The 21265-nt window shown below is 42.9% G+C and overlaps 1 protein-coding gene across 1 annotated transcript in view; it reads left to right on the forward strand.

Moving 5' to 3' along the window:
* Positions 1–19088, forward strand: part of LOC121198265 (potassium channel subfamily T member 2) — a 33752-nt gene extending 14664 nt beyond the window's left edge. Inside the window, exons 8-28 of the mRNA XM_041062263.1 lie at positions 137–231; positions 926–1106; positions 3909–4073; positions 4647–4783; positions 5464–5527; positions 6703–6811; positions 10770–10878; positions 12443–12595; positions 12681–12934; positions 13371–13695; positions 13785–13890; positions 13969–14141; positions 14651–14722; positions 14921–15055; positions 15163–15274; positions 16395–16496; positions 16605–16688; positions 16779–16907; positions 17854–18199; positions 18768–18852; positions 18964–19088. Coding sequence (XP_040918197.1) covers positions 137–231; positions 926–1106; positions 3909–4073; positions 4647–4783; positions 5464–5527; positions 6703–6811; positions 10770–10878; positions 12443–12595; positions 12681–12934; positions 13371–13695; positions 13785–13890; positions 13969–14141; positions 14651–14722; positions 14921–15055; positions 15163–15274; positions 16395–16496; positions 16605–16688; positions 16779–16907; positions 17854–18199; positions 18768–18852; positions 18964–19081 — 3054 coding nt within the window. The 3' untranslated portion in view covers positions 19082–19088. The remainder of the gene's footprint in view (positions 1–136; positions 232–925; positions 1107–3908; positions 4074–4646; positions 4784–5463; positions 5528–6702; positions 6812–10769; positions 10879–12442; positions 12596–12680; positions 12935–13370; positions 13696–13784; positions 13891–13968; positions 14142–14650; positions 14723–14920; positions 15056–15162; positions 15275–16394; positions 16497–16604; positions 16689–16778; positions 16908–17853; positions 18200–18767; positions 18853–18963) is intronic.
* The last annotated feature ends 2177 nt before the right edge of the window (positions 19089–21265 follow it).

Consider the following 21265-nt stretch of genomic DNA (forward strand, 5'->3'; position numbering starts at 1 on the left):
CCTACTTTTCTTTTTTCCTAATATCCATCAACCACATTTTATCCTCATTTTGCACTTTAACAATACAGCACTTAGGTTGTTGCCGTTACCACACATTTCCACATACGTGTCTCTCTGTCTGTCTCTCTGTCTGCAGAATGATCTCCACAGGGCGATCCAGCGGACGCACTCAGCCATGTTTAACCAGGTGGTGATACTCATCAGCACGCTGGTCTGTCTCATGTTTACATGGTTGGTATCCTAGCTGCTGATGCTGAACTGAGAGGGGTGGGGGGCATCAAGGAAAGAAAGGAGTGAAAAGAGAGACATTAAATGGATGTTGGACAGGAAGTGAAGGGCATTACAGCCATGGACAGGATGCAGAAAAGAGAGAAAGGATGAGATGGACAAGCAATAGTGTGATTCAAGAGAGTAAAAAAAAATGCTGCTTCTGGAGCTAAGAGAGAAGAAGACAGAGAGCGGGAAGGTAATCAGTAACTGTGAGAGTGAGATAGGGCTCTGAAATGACAACTGGCGATTGCTTCAGCACAGTGGAGGATGTGTCAGCTCACTGCATATCTGGTGTGAAAGCTTGAGCTAATCCAGAAGATCCTACACACAGCATGAATTAAGTTCTCTGACCATTTCAGGGTTGACATTTGCCTGCTGATTCATCTGTCCCTTAAAGATCACCATAACATGCACAGCTTGAGCTTGCACACCTATATATATACAAATATACAGTGTCCCACAAAGACGCTCAAGCATGCATCCACCCCCATCTCCACACATACAAAGTCACACATATATATGCACAAGCGTGAAAGTGAGCTCTCCATGCATAGTTGCCCCCACAAGGCAGCTATACTTCACCCAGCATTTCTCACTGATGCTTACTTCCTTTTCTTACTTTCTCCATCTCCCCCAACCTGTTGACCTCCTTCAGCATCTGCGGCATCCAACACCTTGAACGGGCGGGCAACAACTTGACCCTGTTCGACTCGCTGTACTTCTGCGTGGTCACCTTCTCCACAGTGGGCTTTGGAGATGTCACCCCTCAGATCTGGCCCTCGCAGCTCCTGGTGGTCATCATGATCTTTGTGGCGCTCATCGTGCTTCCCATCCAGGTGAGAAACAACAATGATAACCTTTAATATAAGAACAAACAAGCAGATGATAAATGGTGGTTGATGGTTTGACAAGTTGAGGATCCCTGAAGGACCCAGTTTTATTTTCAATTTAACTTCTGGAGCAGCCAACAGTGCACTACCAAGCGCTCCTCCAGCTTATATGGAGGTAGAAAAATCTCAGATAAACTAAGCGCCGACACACCTATAAAGTGATCAATAAAATCTCAAAATCAATCCTAAACTAACAGATGGGCTGTCTTTGCAAGCCACAAAAAACAATTTGTTTTCTTTGGTAAACTGGTTGCAGAAAAGTTTTCTCATTTAGATTAATAATTCTTGTGTTTCCCCCCTTGCACAATAATGTGATGACTCATCTCATCCCACGTAGATTTACAACACTATTTTTATTCAAAGACCAGTGAGAGTATCTTCCTTATTCGCTCAATTCCCCAAATCCCTCTCCTGTCATTTAGCTGCTCCACAGAGGGAAGCTCGTGACGGAGAACTACAGGAACCGTTTACACGCACACGCACAAACACAAACGCCTTGACAAAGTTTCAGTTCCACTGTATCTAAATGGTTGTTCCTCATATTTGTGTAAACCTTTTATCCCTGAGGTAGCTGGAGTACCTGTGTGTCTAACAAAAGATGTGGAGGTGCTAACGGTGGGATTGTCCTCCATGTGTGCAGTTAGATGAGGGTCTCGCTGGGCAGCAAATCACACAAACACACACACACACACACACACACACCACTCATGAACAATTCACAGGTGATTTGGTTTACTGCCAATCTTGTTTGGTGTAAATTGGATTTCCTTTGCGATGACGCTACACAGCTTTGATAGCTTTTTGTTTTTTAATTGTGTCACATAAGCAGTAGGTGTAGGGCTGCATCCTACACACGCCTGATCGACCCGCTATTGAACACATTCTCACTGTCTTTGTTTTTTTTTTCTCCATCAGCTGTGGCCAGGTGGTGGCAAAAAGAAAAACCTTCACACAGATACTTTCGCTGAACTTTCATGAGTTGACTCATAAAGAAATGGCGATCGGCGCATCACCAACATGGATGCCATGTCATCCTCCCCGCTCCCTCTCCCCATCTTTCATCCATAAATACCCCTTGACATTTAGAAACTGGCCCCCCTTAGCCCCAACCCCAACCCCCACTCTGTGTGTTTGTGTGTATCTGTGTGTGTGTGTGTGTGTGTGTGTGTGTGTGTGTGTTTGTGTATGAATGTGTTCGTCTGTCTGACTCTGAGTCCTGCCATGACCAGTCTCCAGGCTGCACAGGGGAGCCACAGAGCACATCAGGATTCAGCTGCCGTCTTTTTTTTTTATTGTTGTCTCTATTGGTTTTCCTGAAACTGACCACAACACACTGCAGCACTAGAGGAAATGTACCTCTTGGAGTCATTTCTGTGTAATTTTGAACCTTAAAAGGATATCGATTTGAAAGTAAGATGAAAAGCCAACCATTTAGGTAAATTCTTGTTTTCAATTCATTTTCATCAGTTTGGAGACTTTCCTTAAAACAAATTGCGATGCACTAAAAATAGAGGTCTGATTGTTGTGTCACAAGTCTGCCACAGTTTGTGCCATTGAGAACTGGCTGCTTACATATGATGGTTTTATACAGACGGATGTGTATGGCCTGATGATGTTTTCCAGCTTAAATGACCTAACATTATGTCTTCACTAAATTCATGAAATTTATCTTGGGCAAAATTATTATGAACTGCGTGTACTGAACTCTGTCGCTATGGCTGAGGTATATATTTAGGAGCATCATCAGTCATTCATCACAGGAGCTCCATTACAGCTGGCAGAGAGTTCAGCTCGTCACCTCTTTTGTACTGGGGAAAAAAATTGTTGAAAATTAGCAAGATGTGTGTAATATGACCAACTAAAGTCTCAACACCACTTTTGTATGAAAGAGGTAAGTTTGGGGTTTTTGGGAAACTGTACTTTTCCTGCTTACACGAGGTGAGATGAAGTTGCATCATGATGGTTCTTGCCGACCAGCCAAAACAACAATGGAAAAAGAGGAGCAAGAGGAGGACATAAACTTTTAAAAACAAGTTTTTACTTTCAGTTTTAATGAAGATTCAGAGAGCAAACTATGAGTAGCCTCTGCCACTGAGTGAAATTTTAACTGTAACTAGGGCTGATAATTTCACCTAATCATCAAAGCCTTGATAGTAAAACTGGGGTAAAAATCTTTTCGTTTTTTGTTTTGTTTTGTTTTTCATTTTCTCAGCATTTTTGTTGCTCAAAAATCTTGTGAGCTCTGTTTGTTGGAAAGACACATTGTTCACTGTAAACTACAGTGATCAGGATCTTTCTGCAGCAGTAAGTACAACAGAATTTGTGCTGATATTTAGCTTAAACTAATGTATTATCTGGGTATTTTCAGTGAAGATCTGTGAAAAAAAGTCTGACTCTTTCTGGCACATGTTCATCTGTAAAATTAAAACACTTCTCACCACCCATCTATCCACCTGGCCCTCGCCAGCACTTTAAAAAAAAATCAGTGCAGTTCTGCCCAGGCCTTAAATTATTTCCATAGTCTGCCTTCCTCTGTTAATCTCTGCTATCACATTCCATTTAGCCACATCCTGAACCAAATCTCCACTTATCTTAATTCCATCAAAACACTCTCCCTAATCAAACAGAAACACCATACAGTACAAGGCAATGTTTTCCTTTCATATGCCACCTGGCTCCTCACTGTATTTCAGCTGACTTAATCCAATTTCCATCTGTTGAATGTGATGGATGTCGTCCTGAATGCAGTTCGAGCAGCTGGCCTTTCTGTGGATGGAGCGGCAGAAGTCTGGGGGGAACTACAGCCGCTACAGGGCACAGACGGAGAAACACGTGGTGCTGTGTGTCAGCTGCCTCAAGATCGACCTCCTCATGGACTTCTTGAATGAGTTCTTCGCTCACCCCCGACTACAGGTCTCTCCAAATGGTTATAAGTAGGGCAAGAGGGTGTTGGGGGAGGTCTTTGTGTGCGTTTCTTTGTTTGTAATCATTGCCAGGAGCCCAAGCAGCTGAGGTTAAAGCAGAGGATTAATTCAGCGATAGCGCGGATCAAACTACTATGTTATTCATGTGAGCGCAGATGTGTGTGTTTGCGTAAGGGTGCACCCATGTGTGCATATTTACTTGTTCAGTAATAGTGTGTGTGTGTGTGTGTGTGTGTGTGTGAATGTGTGGGGCATTTTGATTGGTCCTTATCACTTTTGTTGTTGTTGCCAATTCAGTTCTACCCCTTGACTTGGAAACTTGGTGTTCACTTGTATATAACTAAGTATATAACTTTGTCTCTGTTCAAAGGTCCTTTTTTTTCTTTGGTTTTTTAGTATTTAAATAATCTTGTTAAGGCAGGAGTTAAGGTTAGTTAACCAACCTTTTGAGGCCTATCAGCCAATCAAGTTCTCTTCTGTTATTTATTTTAAAAAAACATGCTTAGGTCTTGCTTGTGGTTAAATCTTCCTCAATACAAATTGTTTGTTTGTGTTTGTGTAGGACTACTATGTGGTGATCCTGTGCCCAGCAGAGATGGATGTCCAAGTTAGGCGGGTCCTTCATGTCCCTCTGTGGGCCCAGAGAGTCATTTACCTGCAGGGCTCTGCCCTCAAAGACCAAGACCTGATGAGGGCCAAGTAAGTCCCTGTGTCCAAAAATAAGAAGACTCAAGAATCCAGCATTAAGACATCTGTTTGATTTTATACATGTATTTTAGTATTACTCTATCTATCTATCTATCTGTGTCAGTCTCTCTCTGTGTCTGTTTCTCTCTCTCTACAAATCCATTAGAGGTCTCATTGTCACAAATTGAGCCCTGAAAAACCCCAGTAAAGACCCGAGATAAGACACCTAAAAATGAAAGGCCTCACATGTAGAAGCCGTTCATAATTAATACCTATCAAGCACCTACAGCCTTGAAGTAACGGCTGTAATTACAGTTTGAGTCATATTGCTTATTGTTTACCCCCTGGCTTCTGATAATACAGCCGCAGCACCTTAGGCTAGCTTTGTCACAGGGAACGAAAGGGAGCGAAAGCCTGTTTGTTTAATCTCACTGTCTCCTCGCCTCCTACTATCTCATCCATAAATGGCGTAGGCTTGAAAGACACATTGGTCTGTTTGTTGTTCTATTGTCCTGCTTTTTTCTCTTTTGTCCTGTCCCTCAATAACATGACAACAGCCTCCTTTCTGTGTCTTTTCTCCTCATTGCTTCCCTGATTCTCTCTCTCACTCTCTCTTTCTCTTTTTCCCTCTCCTTATTTATTTATCTATCTCTCTTGCTCCCATGGTCACATGCTGTACTAACCGCCTGCAGGATGGACGATGCTGAGGCCTGCTTTATCCTCAGTAACCGGTTTGAAGTGGACCGCATAGCTGCTGTACGTTCCTCCCTGCTACCTTGTATCGCCATGACTCCTCACACAGCAAAACATCCATATTAAGTCTTCTTGCCTTGTTATGCCTGGTCTTAATATTTTGTTTTTCTCAAAACGAATGAACCAAAAAATCTTGTAGTTTGCTTGTAATATTTGTGTAGAGTGAACAGTTTTTTTCAGAACATCACTTCTTAGAAATTCAGTAAAGCAGCATTTGATAAAGGCGGCTGCACTGGCTGAAAATGTTCTGTACAACTGAAACTTAGAGTAAAAGAAACACAGGTATGATATTAAAATGACACTATGAATAGGCATGTGTGAAAAACACAGGAAACAACGGTTTTATAGGTGGCGTGTTATACAGCAGTGAGAGAAACAAATTAAACATTATTAGGGAACCAAAACTGGTTTATTATCAGAAAGCTGAGATATTTTTACTTGATCTTTTGTCTAAGCCTTGCTGGTAATGGTAACAGCATGGCCCTATCAATGGCAGTGTCAGTCAGTCAATCCATGCTGTTGTCCACCTTTTAAATATCTCAACAACTACAAGATGAATCCCAACGAAATTTAGTACAGACATTCATGTTTGCAAGACAATGAATCCTACTGGCCCAGTGACCCCATGATTCATCTAGCACCACTGAGGTTGACATTTGTCCAATACTTTTGACACCTACGTACTAAAGTATTGACATTGCCATCAGCTGTACTTCTAGCAAATGCTAGGGTGCTAACATACTAAATTAAAATGGTAAACAGCTAAACATCAACGTTTTAGAAGTGCTGCCGTGAGCTTGTTGGCACCTGACGTAAGCCTCACAGGGCCAACAGCATGACTGTGGACTCTAAGTCTTGTTTTTCCCTTAAATGAGTTTTCAGTGCCAGTTTTACTCAGTTCACTCTCCATGGCCTCGCCACATGTTTTGTGCAGCCCTGACTACTTCTCCAAAGAAAGATGTCAGAATTGCATTACTCTGAGAGGCTGCGAGGGCTATTCAATTGCTCTGTGCAGTCAGCAGTTTAAGAGCCTTATTAAAGAGGAGCTGGAATCTGAGGCTGCTAATGATGGGGTTCTACCTCTCTTTCTCTCTGTGCCACACTTTTCCTCTCTTTCTCTCTCCCTTGTTTTCACTCCATCCATCTCACACCATTCCGTCTCCAATTTTTTTTTTCAGGATCATCAGACTATACTCCGAGCCTGGGCAGTGAAAGACTTCGCTCCAAACTGCCCTCTGTACGTCCAGATTCTCAAGCCAGAGAACAAGTTCCACGTCAAATTTGCAGGTAGGCAGTGGGTGTAAAGTCAAATACACTGGCAGTGACTTGACGTGTCAGCTAAAGGTGTGTGTGTTGTTTGGATGCAACTACTGTTGCTTGATCACATCAGGATGCAGGAAATAATGGGATGACACCTACTAAAAAAAAAAAATACATCTTCCCGGCTCAGTTTGACAGGTTATTTTGCTCAGCCTGTGACCAGAATTGTGCTGTCACTAGTCATGATACATAACAATGCCGAAGATGGGTGATTAGGTAAGCAATTTTATTTTTCTACTGCAGGTCTGCATTGCAGTGACAAGGGGAACTGAGCTTTCCTGCCTGCACTTTATTTCCAGTGTGTGTCATCAGCTGTCATGTCCCATTTCCTACCTGAGTTTGTCCGCCTGATTTGTGAGCCTTAAAGATGTCGCTTCTATCAGCGTTCCTGTGCAGCCGCAGCAGCAGGCCTCTCTGTCCTCCCAGCTCTGAAAAAGTGCTGGACAGATTGGCTCGGCTTGGCTGTAAGCCTTCTGAGGGTTTCTGTGAGTTTTTACTTTGCCTTTTGGAGAGCTTCCCTTCTTCTCCTGCTCAACAGAAGACGCCAGTCAATCATCTGCGAGTGAAAGAAGAGGAAATAAAAACCCTCTCTCACCCTTTCCTCTCTCTCACACATCCCTCTGCCTACAGCCCTGGAGAACGTCAAACTCAATTCTAGCTCGCCGCCCTCATCCCAGCTGTCTCTATCGATGATTAACGTTTTACTTTGCTACCTCTGCAAAGAAAATCCCCGTCTTTTGATGAGTTCTGCTGTTGCGCTAACCTGGCAGTCAGGCTCTCCCCGCTGGCAATCCTCCTTTGCCCTGACACTGCTGTTTAAACACCTCACTGCCACAGCCAGGCGGAGGCCTTTGTTATTAGGGAGGCAGGAATGTTCATCCATGATAACTCTGTCTATATTATACGATTATCAGTTAGCCCCGTGGGGCGAAGCTCGTGGTCTTGTGCTGGGAATCAGACAGCTGTAACGTGTATGTGAATTGCATGGTGTTGAATGCAGCCGTACTGTGCTGGGCAGCAATGTGGATATTGTTTCTTATGAAATACCCCACAGCCATTCCCTCGCTGACGTAACAGCTTCTCAGTTCTGAGCAAGAAATTCCCTGTAGAACTATGAAGAAAAGCAAAGTACCCCTTTAATCACATAAAACACATGAGCCTGAACAAAGCAAGAAGAGCAAGAGCCCTAATCAACTGACTTTAATGTCCCCCTAATCCTGAAGTCACCATAGGTAGATTCAGAGAGCAAGTCGGCATGTAGCCAGTCACACGGGCATTACTGTAAGTACAGATGCCATGTTTTGACACTACTTGGAATACATTCTCTGAGTGCCAGTGTGGGAGGCATTAATGAGCAAGAGATACAAGATTTAATTTGATCCGCAGGAATAGCTTAATAACAGCTCAACGTTCATTAGAAAAGATCTGTCGGTATGATGGTGCAGCAGGGCAGGAAACCCTGAGGCATTTTTGTTACCAAACTGAAATGGGTACAGAGTGTAGATTGATTTTCTCCCTAGTTTATGTTTTGAATGACAACAGCCAGTCGCCTTCCTCAGCTCAGCTCATTGTGGCCACGTCGTGTTGATAGCAGCTCACTCATTGAAACAATAAGGGGCCTACTGATTTAATTAGCTCAACCGGTGGACCTGTGGTCAGGTTGTAATTGCACTCCGCAGAGTGTGCAAATAACCACATCTGCACAGAAGTACACACTCTTATTCACACTGACAGGATTACACCTTTAATACCAGTCTGTGATAGAAAACATCACACAGCTTGAAGAAATGGGTCCAAAAACCCAGATCTTTTAAGCAAGGGCGACAAAAAGTGTGTGTGTGTGTGTGCGTGCGTGCACGCGCGCGCGCACAGTGTGGCAAGATCGGTAATTGGTTTCTCTCCTGGTCTGGGTCCAGGCACCTGAAGGATTGAGAGCAGGATGGAGGGCTGGGGTGAAGGGTAAGCAGAAAAGAAGATGGGAAGTAAAGGAATCACAGTGGTGAAGAGAGGAGCAAGAAGGACATTGGAAATTGGATATTGGGGAAAAGAAAGACACAGTTTGGTGTGTGACTACTGTGCCTGTGCTCTGGGAGTTAGGGATATGTGTGTGTGTGTGTGTCAGTGAGTGTGTAAGAGACAGAGAGAGTGGAATATGTGTGTTACAATAATGAATGCTGTTGCTCCGTAGATACGGCATTGATGTTTTTGTCTTTTCCTCTGCAAGCTTCAGATGCCCAATGCAAGCGTCTGCTTTGACAGAAATTCACAGGCTGAATAGCAAGAGGCTACTGTGTGTGTGTGTGTGTGTGTGTTGCATTATGATGTACTGTTCTGAGCCAAAAGAACATTGGTACTTCAACACAAGATCCACAATCAGGAGTCTTAATTGTCATGTCTCTCACCTGCTCAGCTTCAGCACACACGGATTTGACCAGTTTCTGAAAACCTGCATTTACATCTCAGTTGGCCTCGTGTTACTCAGACTGGCAGCTGATTAAGTTTGATTATTCATGTTAAGCTCTGACATTTGTTCTTCTATTGTTCTTCTAGGACCTCGCTCAAGCCCTAATATGCTTGTGTGTTCATCACTTAAGATAATGCAATCAGGAGTTACAGCAGCAGGGGAAATGGATGCTCCCTGATTCACTGATTGGCTTACTACAAACATTAATCGCTCTCTATTGGTTTTTCCTTTCAAAGACAAGGCTGTGTGGCAACAGGTAAACGAGAGACTGTCATCTGTGTTGTTTCAGAGTGGTTTGGTTGGCTCACAGGCAAGGCTGTGTTAAGCGTTCGATGATGTGAGTGAAAGGTGGTTCAATAAAGCTGACACCGAATCACTGGCCCATTGCTAGGTCTTCCTATCACACCTGAAAACTGTGGGGTGAAGCCACAGCGGTGACGGAGACCTGATCCCATGGGCGGAAACAGGGAATGTGTCGACACAGGGGCAGGAGGGTGATGGAGGATTTTTTTGTCACAGCGAGTCTGTTTGACTCAGCTGTGTTAGATAAACATCCAGTGACATGTAGGCATTTACCAACATGAAACAGTGACACATTTGATTTTGTGTGTGCGTGTGTCTTTTAGCACTAAGCACAGAGCCAAATTAACACAGTTTAATAAATTAAATGCATGAGCCACCGTTGTGAGCCACAACAGTGACAGATTTTCTTGGGAATATTCCTTCAGAAGAAAGTGGTTACCGGGAAAACAGTCCACATTATGGATTCTTCAGAGAAACTGGGACATTGACTATGGAAGGGCATGTTGCTGTTGAGTTTTTCAGTGCTTTAAGCTACTGATGAAACATGCAGGTAATTAACTGATAGTCGATTAGCAGAAAATTTACCAATATCAATTTTGATAATTACTCTTTGTGGTATACGAAGCAAAAATGGCAATTAGTCACAGTTTCCAGCTCTGCAAATGTGCCGTTTTTCCGCTGTTTTTTTATAATTGTTAATTGAACATCTTTGGCTTTACACTGCTATTTTTCTTTTTTTTTTTGACAAAATAAATGAATCAAAAATTTAATGAAAAAAAAAGTAATTGCAGCCCCACTTTGAGCACCACAGATGAAATTCTGTTTCATCTCTTCATGGCCAGACACTGCTGGGAGTAAATGAAAAAATGAGGGGGGGGGGTTTGTGTGTGTGATCTTTGTGAATTGACCCTTGAGGGACTTAATTAATCTTAGGCCCTGACCCACTGATTTAGGTTACACTTGGATTAATGAAGTGACATTTGAGAAAAAACGATCAGCTTCTGTCACTCAAACACACACATACACACATGCATACTGACCAAGGCCAGCAAAATGTTTTCCAGCTGCACATTTGTGGAGCACGATGCGAGTGTTTGTGTTTCACTGAGGTATATGTGACCTTGGTCTGTGTGAACCTCTTGTTTCCTGTGTGTGCAGATCACGTGGTGTGTGAAGAGGAGTTTAAGTATGCCATGCTGGCTTTAAACTGTGTGTGTCCTGGTACCTCGACACTCATCACCCTATTAATCCACTCCTCCAGAGGACAGTGAGTACACTCGCTTTCTTTCTCCTCATCACTCTCTCTATGTCTTGGAGTCAAATATAAAGTAGATACAATGAAAAGAACTGAGTTGCTTCTTGTCTCCTCTCTGTCACTCCTTTTTGTTTTGTTTTTTTTTTCCTTTCTCAGAACGGCACCCCAAGAGGCCTTCAAGCAACGTGTAGGAGCCTTCCAAGCCCTCAACAGGTAGGATGCATCTTATCTGTATTCTCACCCAAATCTTATGTCAACTTCCACAGTTTGCATGCTGGTCTGTGTGATTCTGTGAGGAGGTTTAGGGGAAAAAAGAAAAAGAAGCTTGTTATTTTGAAATTGTGGTTAGAAGGTTTTCATATGATGAACCATTACGGTTGTTTGAAATATCTGAATTCAAACACATAGAAATTAGGGCATGTGACATCAGTAAACTGCACACAGCATGTTATGTGCGTGAAGCTTTTCAAAGATCTGTGCAAGAGAGGCAAAAGATTAAGTATGAGTGCATCCATGTTTTATTAATCACTTCACGCAGGAGTGACCGTAATCAGCACCAGAATTTTATCTGGAAAGACTCTTTGATGCACAAGGTCTTACTGAGTTAGTTACACCTTTTGATGTTCATGGCCTGATAGAATAAATATACCTGTGATTAAAAATTTGTTCTAATTTAAAATAGATTTTAATAGAATTTATAATATAATAATAAATATAAATATATATAAATATATATAATAAAATAAAATAAAATATTAGATAATAAAATAAGATTTTTGTTGTGGTTAGAAAATTGAGAACAGGTACTGTCCAACAATAAAACAGAAATTATCTTTTTTACTGTAACCTTTCTTTGGGTAGCATCTTACATACCAATGTAAACAAGTCAAGCATTCAAGTCGTAGGTTGGAGAAGATAAACAGCAACCTAATCTATGTCAATACTGTTTCCATTATTAAAGAACTCTTAGTGAATTATGGATAGCTGAGAAACATACACTTATATGTAAAGAATACTAAATGAAATACTTCAGAATTGGTAATGAGTTCAACATTTAAAAGCAGGGTGTTTCATAAGTATGTTTCTATATCTGGACCTGGTGCCATTTGGTTTATTGGCTGTGACAATGCAACATGACGAGGATCTGTCCTCCTCCTCCCCTGCCTTGCACTTTGTTCCTGTAAACTGCAAATTTGCTACAACACTTGTTTATATAATGCAGTCTTTGTCGCAGGCCACCCACATTCACACTGCCCCCACAACCTTGTTTCCTGTTATCACCTCTTGAGCCTCCGCGTCTAAAGCCATATTCCCCTGAGAAAACTGTTGTCCACTTAACTGTGTGAATGTGTACATCTGGGACCTATTGATCAGATGGGCTTGGGTGTCCTTGCCTACATCCGTGTGCTGATTGAAGTATTGACCAGCAGCTCTGACAGAGATGTAAGACGTTACCTCTGCAACCTTGAGTGGAAAAATCTTCTGATGTGGCCCTGGTGCTGAACTGGAAGCTTTGCATTATGTGTTTTAAAGGTCAGTGGCCACATAGCCAGTCAATCCTCTTTTTCTGTGTCAGGGATGGCGGGGCATGTTCAGCAGACCAATGGCACCGAACCTACCGCCGCTGCTCAGCCAATGAGGTGCACCACATCCGCCTGGAGGAAAGTAAATTCTTCGGGGAATACCAGGGCAAGAGTTTCACCTTTGCCTCCTTTCATGCTCACAAAAAGTAAGTCATGACATGAAAAAGACAAGAAATGAGAACACGCACCGACCTGCACAGTTCAGAGCTGATCTCTTCTCTGTGGTTGCAGGTATGGAGTGTGTTTGATTGGAGTACGCAGACTGGACACCACCAACATCCTGCTGAACCCTGGTCCCTGCCACATCATGGGGGCCTCTGACACATGCTTTTACATCAATATCTCCAAAGAGGAGAACTCTGCATTTGTCAGGGGCCAGAGAGAGCCATCATGGGGCGGCACAGGGGGAAATGCCAGGGGAGTACATCAAACCATCTACCATGGACTCACCCGCCTGCCAGTCCACAGTATCATCGCCAGCATGGGTCAGTTAGATGGTCACAGCACAAATACTGTGTAACATTTACCCACTGACCTTCTTTTTGCAGTTTTCCATGTTGGTCAAACATGCAAACCTGTCACTAAACGCAGCAGCATGGTCAAAGCTGCTAGAATTATGCGGTTCTCAGGTTTATAACCTATCTGGGTGACTGAAAATATTCATAGCTTTGCCGAGGAATTAACATGTATCTGATTATAAGTCACACCTGATAAGCAGCCAAATGAACTGAAATGTCAGATACTATGGTTTTACAAACATACCACCTGGTGGACAACAATGAAACTGTTCAGCTCACTGCTCTTCAAAGCTCTCACTACTGTGTGGTTTTCTCAGATTTGTGCGGATACGCAATGTTCTGTGTTTGAACCCTCAGCTTGATCTCTGCCTTGATAATCACTGTGGCTGTGTGTGTGTTTCAGGCACGGTGGCCATCGACCTGCAGGACTCCAGTGACAGCAGCCCAGAAGGCCAGGACCCGGGGAGCACGGGGATGGGCAGCGGAAGAGGCAGCAGGAGCAGCTCCAGGACAGAGATGAGTGGTGCTAACACCTTGGCCCTGCCTGCCATGGGGGACTCAGCCGAGGAGCGACGGCACAGCATTGCCCCCGTCCTGGAGCTGGTAGATGGGGTTAACAATCCCACCTTTGACCTGCTAGGAGACCAGTCGGAAGACGAGGGAGGGGAGGAGGGCAAGGAGGACAGTGACAGAGACGAGAGTGCCCACTGGTGGGGTCGACAGTGCGAGTAAGTACTGAGGATGCTGTCAGAATCTGTGTTCACTGGGATGTTGAAATGTAAACTTATTCAGAGGTAACTGTGGGCTTGTGCTGCAGGTGGGTGAAGGGCTACCCGCTGAACTCTCCATACATCGGCAGCTCGCCTGCACTGTGCCACCTTCTCCAGGAAAAGATGCCTTTCTGCTGCCTGCGTATGGACAAGGTACAGGATTTAAATGGTTTGCTAACTTTATTTCATAAGTTCACATTACTGTCATCTTCTGCTTTCTGTTTCTCCAAGGCCTGTCACCATATCCCTTTTGAGGATGCCCGCTCTTACGGCTTCAAAAACAAATTGATCATTGTGTCTGCGGAGAGTGCAGGGAACGGCCTCTATAACTTCATTGTGCCTCTACGGGCCTACTACCGACCCAGGAAGGAGCTCAACCCCATTGTGCTGCTGCTGGAGAGCATGTAAGGACACATCTAGATTATCTGATGTGATGCGGTGGCCATGCCCGGTACACCCAGCATCAGTAGGTTACATGTTATTGCTGCCAAAAAATTGCTGCTGTGAGCATGAGAGCTGCAATACAAATCTAGGTTGTGCAGCATGGTAAAATGGGTTCCTCCTTAAATAGCCAGTGGAGGAGGAAAAACTGAGCTATTTAAGGTCACAGTAAACATGATTTGTGAAATGCGGACTGCTTTCAGGACAACGCGCTCCACAATCCTGTGTCGTTTCTTTGCGGCCGGTACACAAACGTAGTCAGCCAAATGAGAGTGGAATCCAATAAAAAGGCAATAAAATGCTGAGTCACTCCAGTGTAGTGCTGATATTTTCAGCTTTCTCTGCAGGCAGTTTGGCTGTGTTGTATTTCTCAGGCTGAGGTGTGTGCTCCCCGTGTTAGCTTTTCATCATGGCACGTATAAATCTCTACTGGTGGGAATCTCAAATCTCATTTGTGTTTTGATTGGTCCAGACCTGAAGCAGACTTCCTGGAGGCAATCTGTTGGTTCCCCATGGTGTTCTACACAGTGGGCTCCATCGACAAGTAAGACAGGCAGAAGCTTCAAAGCTCCAGCCCAAAGTTGTTTTTATTATTCACCTTCCTCTTTTTCATCTTTTAGCAGTTTCATAATCTTTATTCATTGAATTGCTTCTTCTTTACCTCTCAAATTACTTAGATTGCTCTTTGATTTATTCTTCCCTCATCATGCCCCCCCCCCCCTTTGCTCTGTCTGGTTGTCAGTCTGGATAGTTTGCTTCGATGTGGAGTGACTTTTGCAGACACCATGGTGGTGGTTGACAAGGAGAGCTCCATGATTGCAGAGGAGGATTACATGGCTGATGCAAAGACTATCGTCAACGTCCAGACCCTCTTCAGGTCAGCTTTGCCCAAACTTGCTCTGCAATCTCACACACTGGTTTAAAGTGAGTGGGTTTTTTTTCACTCGTAATCTCTGTGCTTCTTCTTCTTCTTCTTCTTCTCAGACTATTCCCAGCTCTTAGTATCATCACAGAGCTCACACACCCGGCGAACATGCGCTTCATGCAGTTCAAAGTCAAAGACCACTACTCTCTGGCTCTGTCCAAACTGGAAAAGGTAAAAGCTTCACACCTTCAAACTGCCACTTTATTTCTCTCTTATTTCCCTCAACCCAGACTTCAGAAGTCCTATTTAGAAAAACTATGTGGACTCACTCACTCTTAAAACCTGGACCAAACTAAACCTTAATTCTCCTGCTAGTCTTGTGCAGTGGATATTGTCACATAGAAAATTTTTCTACGCTAAAAAAAAATATATATAATAAAAGAAAGAAAGAACTATAAACAAACAGTGAATGAGTGCAAACTCAGTTTTGCGTTATGAAAGTCATTCCTCATTTAGCATTCTGAGTGGATTTAGAAATACATCCATCGAATGGCTGCTAATGTTTTGCTTTGTTTTAACATAATAAGCTGCAAAGATCTTTTTTCACAGCCATTGTAAAGTTTCTAGAGAGCATTTGTGACTGATTATAGCCTTGTAGTTTTTATTCTTTTCACCCCATTGCTACTTCCCCTTTTTAATGGCTGTTGTTGTTAATGTTGTTCTCTGTGCGGCAGCTAATGAATTCTCCCCCTGGGCATCAATAACATTTATCAACAAATCAGTAAATTAGTCACTGCTTGACATCGCGTCTGGAAATACATTTCAATCTGGTATTGAAATGTATTTCCACAGAGGATGACTTGTGGATCCTCATCTACCAAAGGTCCTTCCTGCTGCAAGGAAACACTGCTATACATTTCAAAAGGAGTTATAGCAGCATTTCCTTGCGGCAGGGAGGACCTTTGGTGGATTTCTAGCCTTTTCCTTATTTTAGCTTTTTGTAATCATGTGTGTTTTCTTGGGGTTTTATGGTTTAATCCCACATTGCAAGCACATGCAAGTCAGATGCTATGGGAACTCTGGACTGGCTGTGAGAATGAAGGTCTTCCCTTCAGCTCAGTGCATGCTGGGAAAGGCTTGATCCCTTGACTTTGTAAATTAACAGGTTCCTAAACCTGCATGCAGGTTTCTTGATGATGCTTGCAAACTGTGTACGTTTGAAAATCACACTTACAACACATCAACTCCACTATCTCCATTACATTATCTCATCTCCTCGAGGGCTAGTGTAATCCCGAAAATGTGTGTGTGCGTGTGTGTGTGTGTTTGTATGTGTCTGATTGATCTGCAGAAGGAAAGGGAGAAGGGGTCCAACCTGGTGTTTATGTTCCGCTTGCCCTTCGCTGCAGGGAAGGTGTTCAGTGTCAGCATGCTGGACACCCTACTCTACCAGGTGCCTCAAACACGCTCTCACTGAATGACAGAAATCCGTCTCCGGAGTATTGGAAAATGCCAAATGTGATCTATTCGTGCTGACTTGTTTGCTGTGTTCTCCCTCCAGTCATTTGTGAAAGACTACATGATCTCCATCACCAGGCTGCTGCTGGGTTTAGACTCCATGCCTGGCTCAGGTTTCCTCTGTGCAGTAAGTAGCTGAACACAAACAGCTTGAATCCAGTCTGTTTGGACAGCAAAGGGCCTCTGAGGCTGATTATTGTGTTGTTTGTTTTCATAGATGAAAATCACAGAGGATGACTTGTGGATCCGCACCTACGGCAGGCTCTACCAGAAACTGTGCTCCTCCACTGGAGACATACCCATAGGCATCTACCGGACAGAAGCCCACAAGCTTCCGGTCTCTGAGGTCAGCTGCTGCTGCTTCAGATTTTTGGCCTTAAAACCCCTGATTAAAGTCACTGGACTAGCTGAGATAATTGAGCTGGACACTTAAATTAGCAGGTCCCTAGAGGCTACGATGTTCATCACACCGCACAAAAAGAGGGAACTGACGATTTTTGTCAAACCTTACCAGCAGTGCATCTAAAAAATATAAAGAGAGAAAAGGCCACAAGGTTCATTAAATCTCCCATAATTAATAGACTCTGGATATTTCATTAACTATGATTTATTATACAGAAAATTGTTTTTTTTAAACTAAAAAAAGATAAAGACAAAGATTTTCTCAGCTGTAAAAACTTGACTTTCACAAATCACAATTTCTTTAATTAACTACAATAAAATTACTGTACGATACAAAAAAGGATTCATTTAAATTGAGTCTTTTCTCCAAATCCTGTGTCAATTTGTTCATGTTTTGCCAAAAAACGGGTGCATGGCTTTGAAGACACAGTCAGATATGAAGACAGTCAGGTCTTAGTTTTGACGTTTGAGCTAGCTCAGCTCCATGTGTTAAAATAAAATAAATAAATAAATAAATAAATACAAAAACAACTTGCACAGTCAGAAAAAAATCATATCATATGTTAAGCATGGTGCAGTGACAACAGTTTTCCAATTGTGGAATTAATATTAATTAAAAAAAAAGAGAACAAAGGAGCCGCAATGGTTCTTTTGGTTACACAAAAGATACTTAAGAGTGTTGGACTATTCAGACTATGCAGCAGAGTGGATCTTGTTCATCATTCATTTCTACTGTGATAAGAAAGTATTAATTCCTCTTCATTGTAAGAAATCAGAGACAGCACTGGGGAGGAACTGATTTAATAAAATCGGGGTGATAAAGGGTTGATTGCACTGCTTGAGGAAATGAAGGGTTTGTGTTTGTGAATGTGTGGTCGTGTGTGTTTCAGTCCCAGGTGTCCATCACAGTGGAAGACTACGAGGACACCAGAGAACCCAGAGAACCCCTGTTGTCCCGGTCCGGTGCACATCGTAACTCCACCTCATCAGAGCCCATCTCCACCTCCTCCCACTCCTCGGATCACCCGCTGCTCAGGAGGAAGAGCATGCAGTGGGCACGGCGGCTGAGCAGGAAGGGGGGTCGGGGGTCCAGCGGGGCCAAGGGGGGTCCGGGTAGTGCGGCAGAAAGGATCAGCCAGCAGAGACTGACCCTGTTCAGGCGCTCAGAGAGGCAGGAACTCAACGCCCTGGTGCGAACGAGAATGAAACATTTGGGCCTTTCTCCAACTGGGTTCAGTAAGTCTAAATCACTTTGTGTATGATAACATTCTGCTTCTGATCTCAAGTACAGATCTATATACAAATATTTGTGCAGCAGAACTTTTCTTTCCTTTCCTACCCCTTTAATAACCCCAGGGGACCCGACCCCTAGATTAGGAACCACTGGACTAAAGCATCTAACTGTATTTCAAGCAGTTAATCTACAACAATAAATAGCTGCTTACAAATTAATGTATGAATACTAATATTATAGTAGCGATCGCATTTTACTTTTGGTACTTGAAGTGCATTCTACTTTTTGAATCACAGGACCTTTATTTGAAATGGAGTATTTCTTACATCTGCTTTTGTACTTTTACTTAAGTGAAGGATCTGAGTACTTCTTCCACCACTCTTTGTTTACCGTCTCTTACTCTCTACGTGCTCTGCCTGTGTCCATTTTTATCTTAATTTGCCTTCCTGTCTTGTGACTAAACTAAAAACGTAGCCCTCTATTCAGTATGTACGGATGTAGCTCAGCCTGCTGTATATCCTGTGCCTATTTTATTTCCTGCCTCACTCACCTCTTTTCTTCCTGTGTCAGATGGGATGACAGACCAAGGGAACAGACTGTCGTACATCCTCATCAACCCTTCTCCAGACACCAGACTGGAGCTTCACGATGTTGTGTGAGTACACAACGCCAAATGTAATCGATAGCACTGTAAAAGGAACACAACTTGGAAACTACAAATATTACAGGATGCTATTTGTCGCCCCTTTTTGTGCCCCATGTGCAGGTACCTGATCAGACCAGACCCTCTCTCTCTGGTGCCCAATCAGGGGAGCAGCAGGAAGTGCAGCGCCGGTCTCTCAGAGAGCCACAGGTTTGATACGCAGGACAGCACCCATCTGTGAGAGACAAAAAAAAAAAAAAAACTCTCAAAGCACTGCCAGGGAGAGGAGAAATAACAACACACTCTTGAGGGAGAAGCAGAAATCAAGAACTGGTTAGATGGAGTGGGATGCAGCCAGATGGCACATAGCCCTCATGTTTTCTCCACATTCAGTCTAGTTGAACTCACAGGTGCCCGGACATGCATGGACCTTTTCTATAACGATGGGAATGTTTTATTTATGCACCTTCCTATTTTCAAAGCAGAGAGCTGCGGACACAGAAGTGCATTTAATGAAAAACTGTATGTATTTATATCTGTGTATGTGCATGTTATGTACCACATCATGAATGTGCAGTGTGTATGTATGTTTGTGCTGTATGTATCTGCAAGTGCGTGAATGAATGTGTATGTTTGCTTCTTATGGACCAAGAGCAAGACACTGCCAATTTTATCTGGACAGCCAAAGGAATCTGCTGCCAAATGAAAGTCAAGGGATGTATTTTTTGTGTCCTTCTCCATGTCGTAGGTGTGTTTCGTCACACTTAATGTTGTTCGACGTATCTGAAAGTGATGCTACAGTGCATAAACCCTGTGAGGTTTTCTCTTTTTTTTTTTCATTTGGTCTTCATAAAGCCTTTTTGAAACTTTTTACCTGTTGCTTACACCCTCAAACGCACACATTAATTTTACCAGCAGTGGAGGAACCCAAAGAGCACCAATCCCGATAATGGACACAATCAGACAGTGAGCGCACATGGTCAGCGCAGGGCATTTTTCTTAAAGTCCCGCTTTCTCTGCTTCTGTCAGTCGGCGTGAGCCATCCAGCCACCAGCTTGCTTTTGCTGACATGCATGTTAGAGATGCAGGGGGCAGACAAAATAATATAAAAGTAATATCCTGTAATATCATGCTATCCACTACAGTAGCCCTTCAGTAAATACCACCTTTGTAAAGCTTATAATGCACCATTTTTGAGACAATGTCAGAGAGGTGGTGGCTCAGCTCTGAAGCCCTGCTATAGGCTTTACAAGTAAATATTTGCCATATTTATTGCGCACTGCTATAAATATCCACTTTAACAAGTAAGTAGTTTTCTAATTTAGTGTAAAAATATTTAATAAAATTTAGTTTTCAGTCATTGAAAGTCTTGTTTCTCTGAAAAGATCATTCTGCTTGTTTATCAGCCCTTATTTCACAGATTCTTTCAGTTGTTTAAAGAAACATGAGATTTCACTATGTTATTAATTATTCACTATGTTATTAATATTACAGAAAATCACTTGTTAGGGTGGACATTTATGCTATTTGTTCTACCAAGGATTTGCAAGCCTCTGTAAATCTTTTGTAAGAGATTCTTTAAAGTACCGTTTCCCACAGAAATGGTGCAGCCACATGGTGGGTATGCTAACCGACACCCCTGCCGGACACCACTACCACTGCTGTAGCTTCAGTGCCATTAAAACAGATGAAAACATGTATATATTAAAGTCAGTCATTATAGCTTGTCATCGCTTTATTGCTGTTTTGGTGTCAATCTGTGCAGCTGTAAGTGGAATCTTTTCAGACCAATTCAGTCATTAGATTCATGGTTTCACGTACAGGTTGTCACATGCGAAACCACTTGACATCAAACTAGTCACATTATTTTAATTTCTAAATGAATCACTTGATTGTGTGACACAGTATGTCTTTTGTGTGGTTTACCAAGCTCACTTTACTGAGCTATTTTTGATTCTACATCAGCACTGCGTATGACTCACACTAAATGGCTCTAATTCATCTACTGTAATGTGGCCCACCTCACCAAAGACCACAGGGTACTGCAACATGTGTGACATCAGTTAGTCTTTGCACACGTGGCTTAAACAAGCAAAGTCTAAAATGACTGTCCACACGTGTACTGTTAGGTAAGATTGTGTCAAAAAAAAGGAGGGTGTGTTTTCAACCAGCTCACTGGACTTTTCCTTTGCTGTTGGTGTGTCTTTGCACCCTGGTCCTCAGAGAAAAAATCAAACGAACCACACTCCTTCACTTCATCTAGCACGTTTAAAATTCACCACTTACCACCAACATCATATTTACTTCTTTTATTTGTTGCCAAGAGAGATCTTTTGTCCGCTGGAAGTTTATTTCACTTCATTTTATGGACAGGCTTCTTCTAGTGCGCAGCTCCACAAATGCCTGACTTGTCACAGTGACTTGC

Source organism: Toxotes jaculatrix, chromosome 18 (assembly GCF_017976425.1).
Source record: "Toxotes jaculatrix isolate fToxJac2 chromosome 18, fToxJac2.pri, whole genome shotgun sequence".
In the NCBI taxonomy this organism is placed as follows: Eukaryota; Metazoa; Chordata; class Actinopteri; family Toxotidae; genus Toxotes; species Toxotes jaculatrix.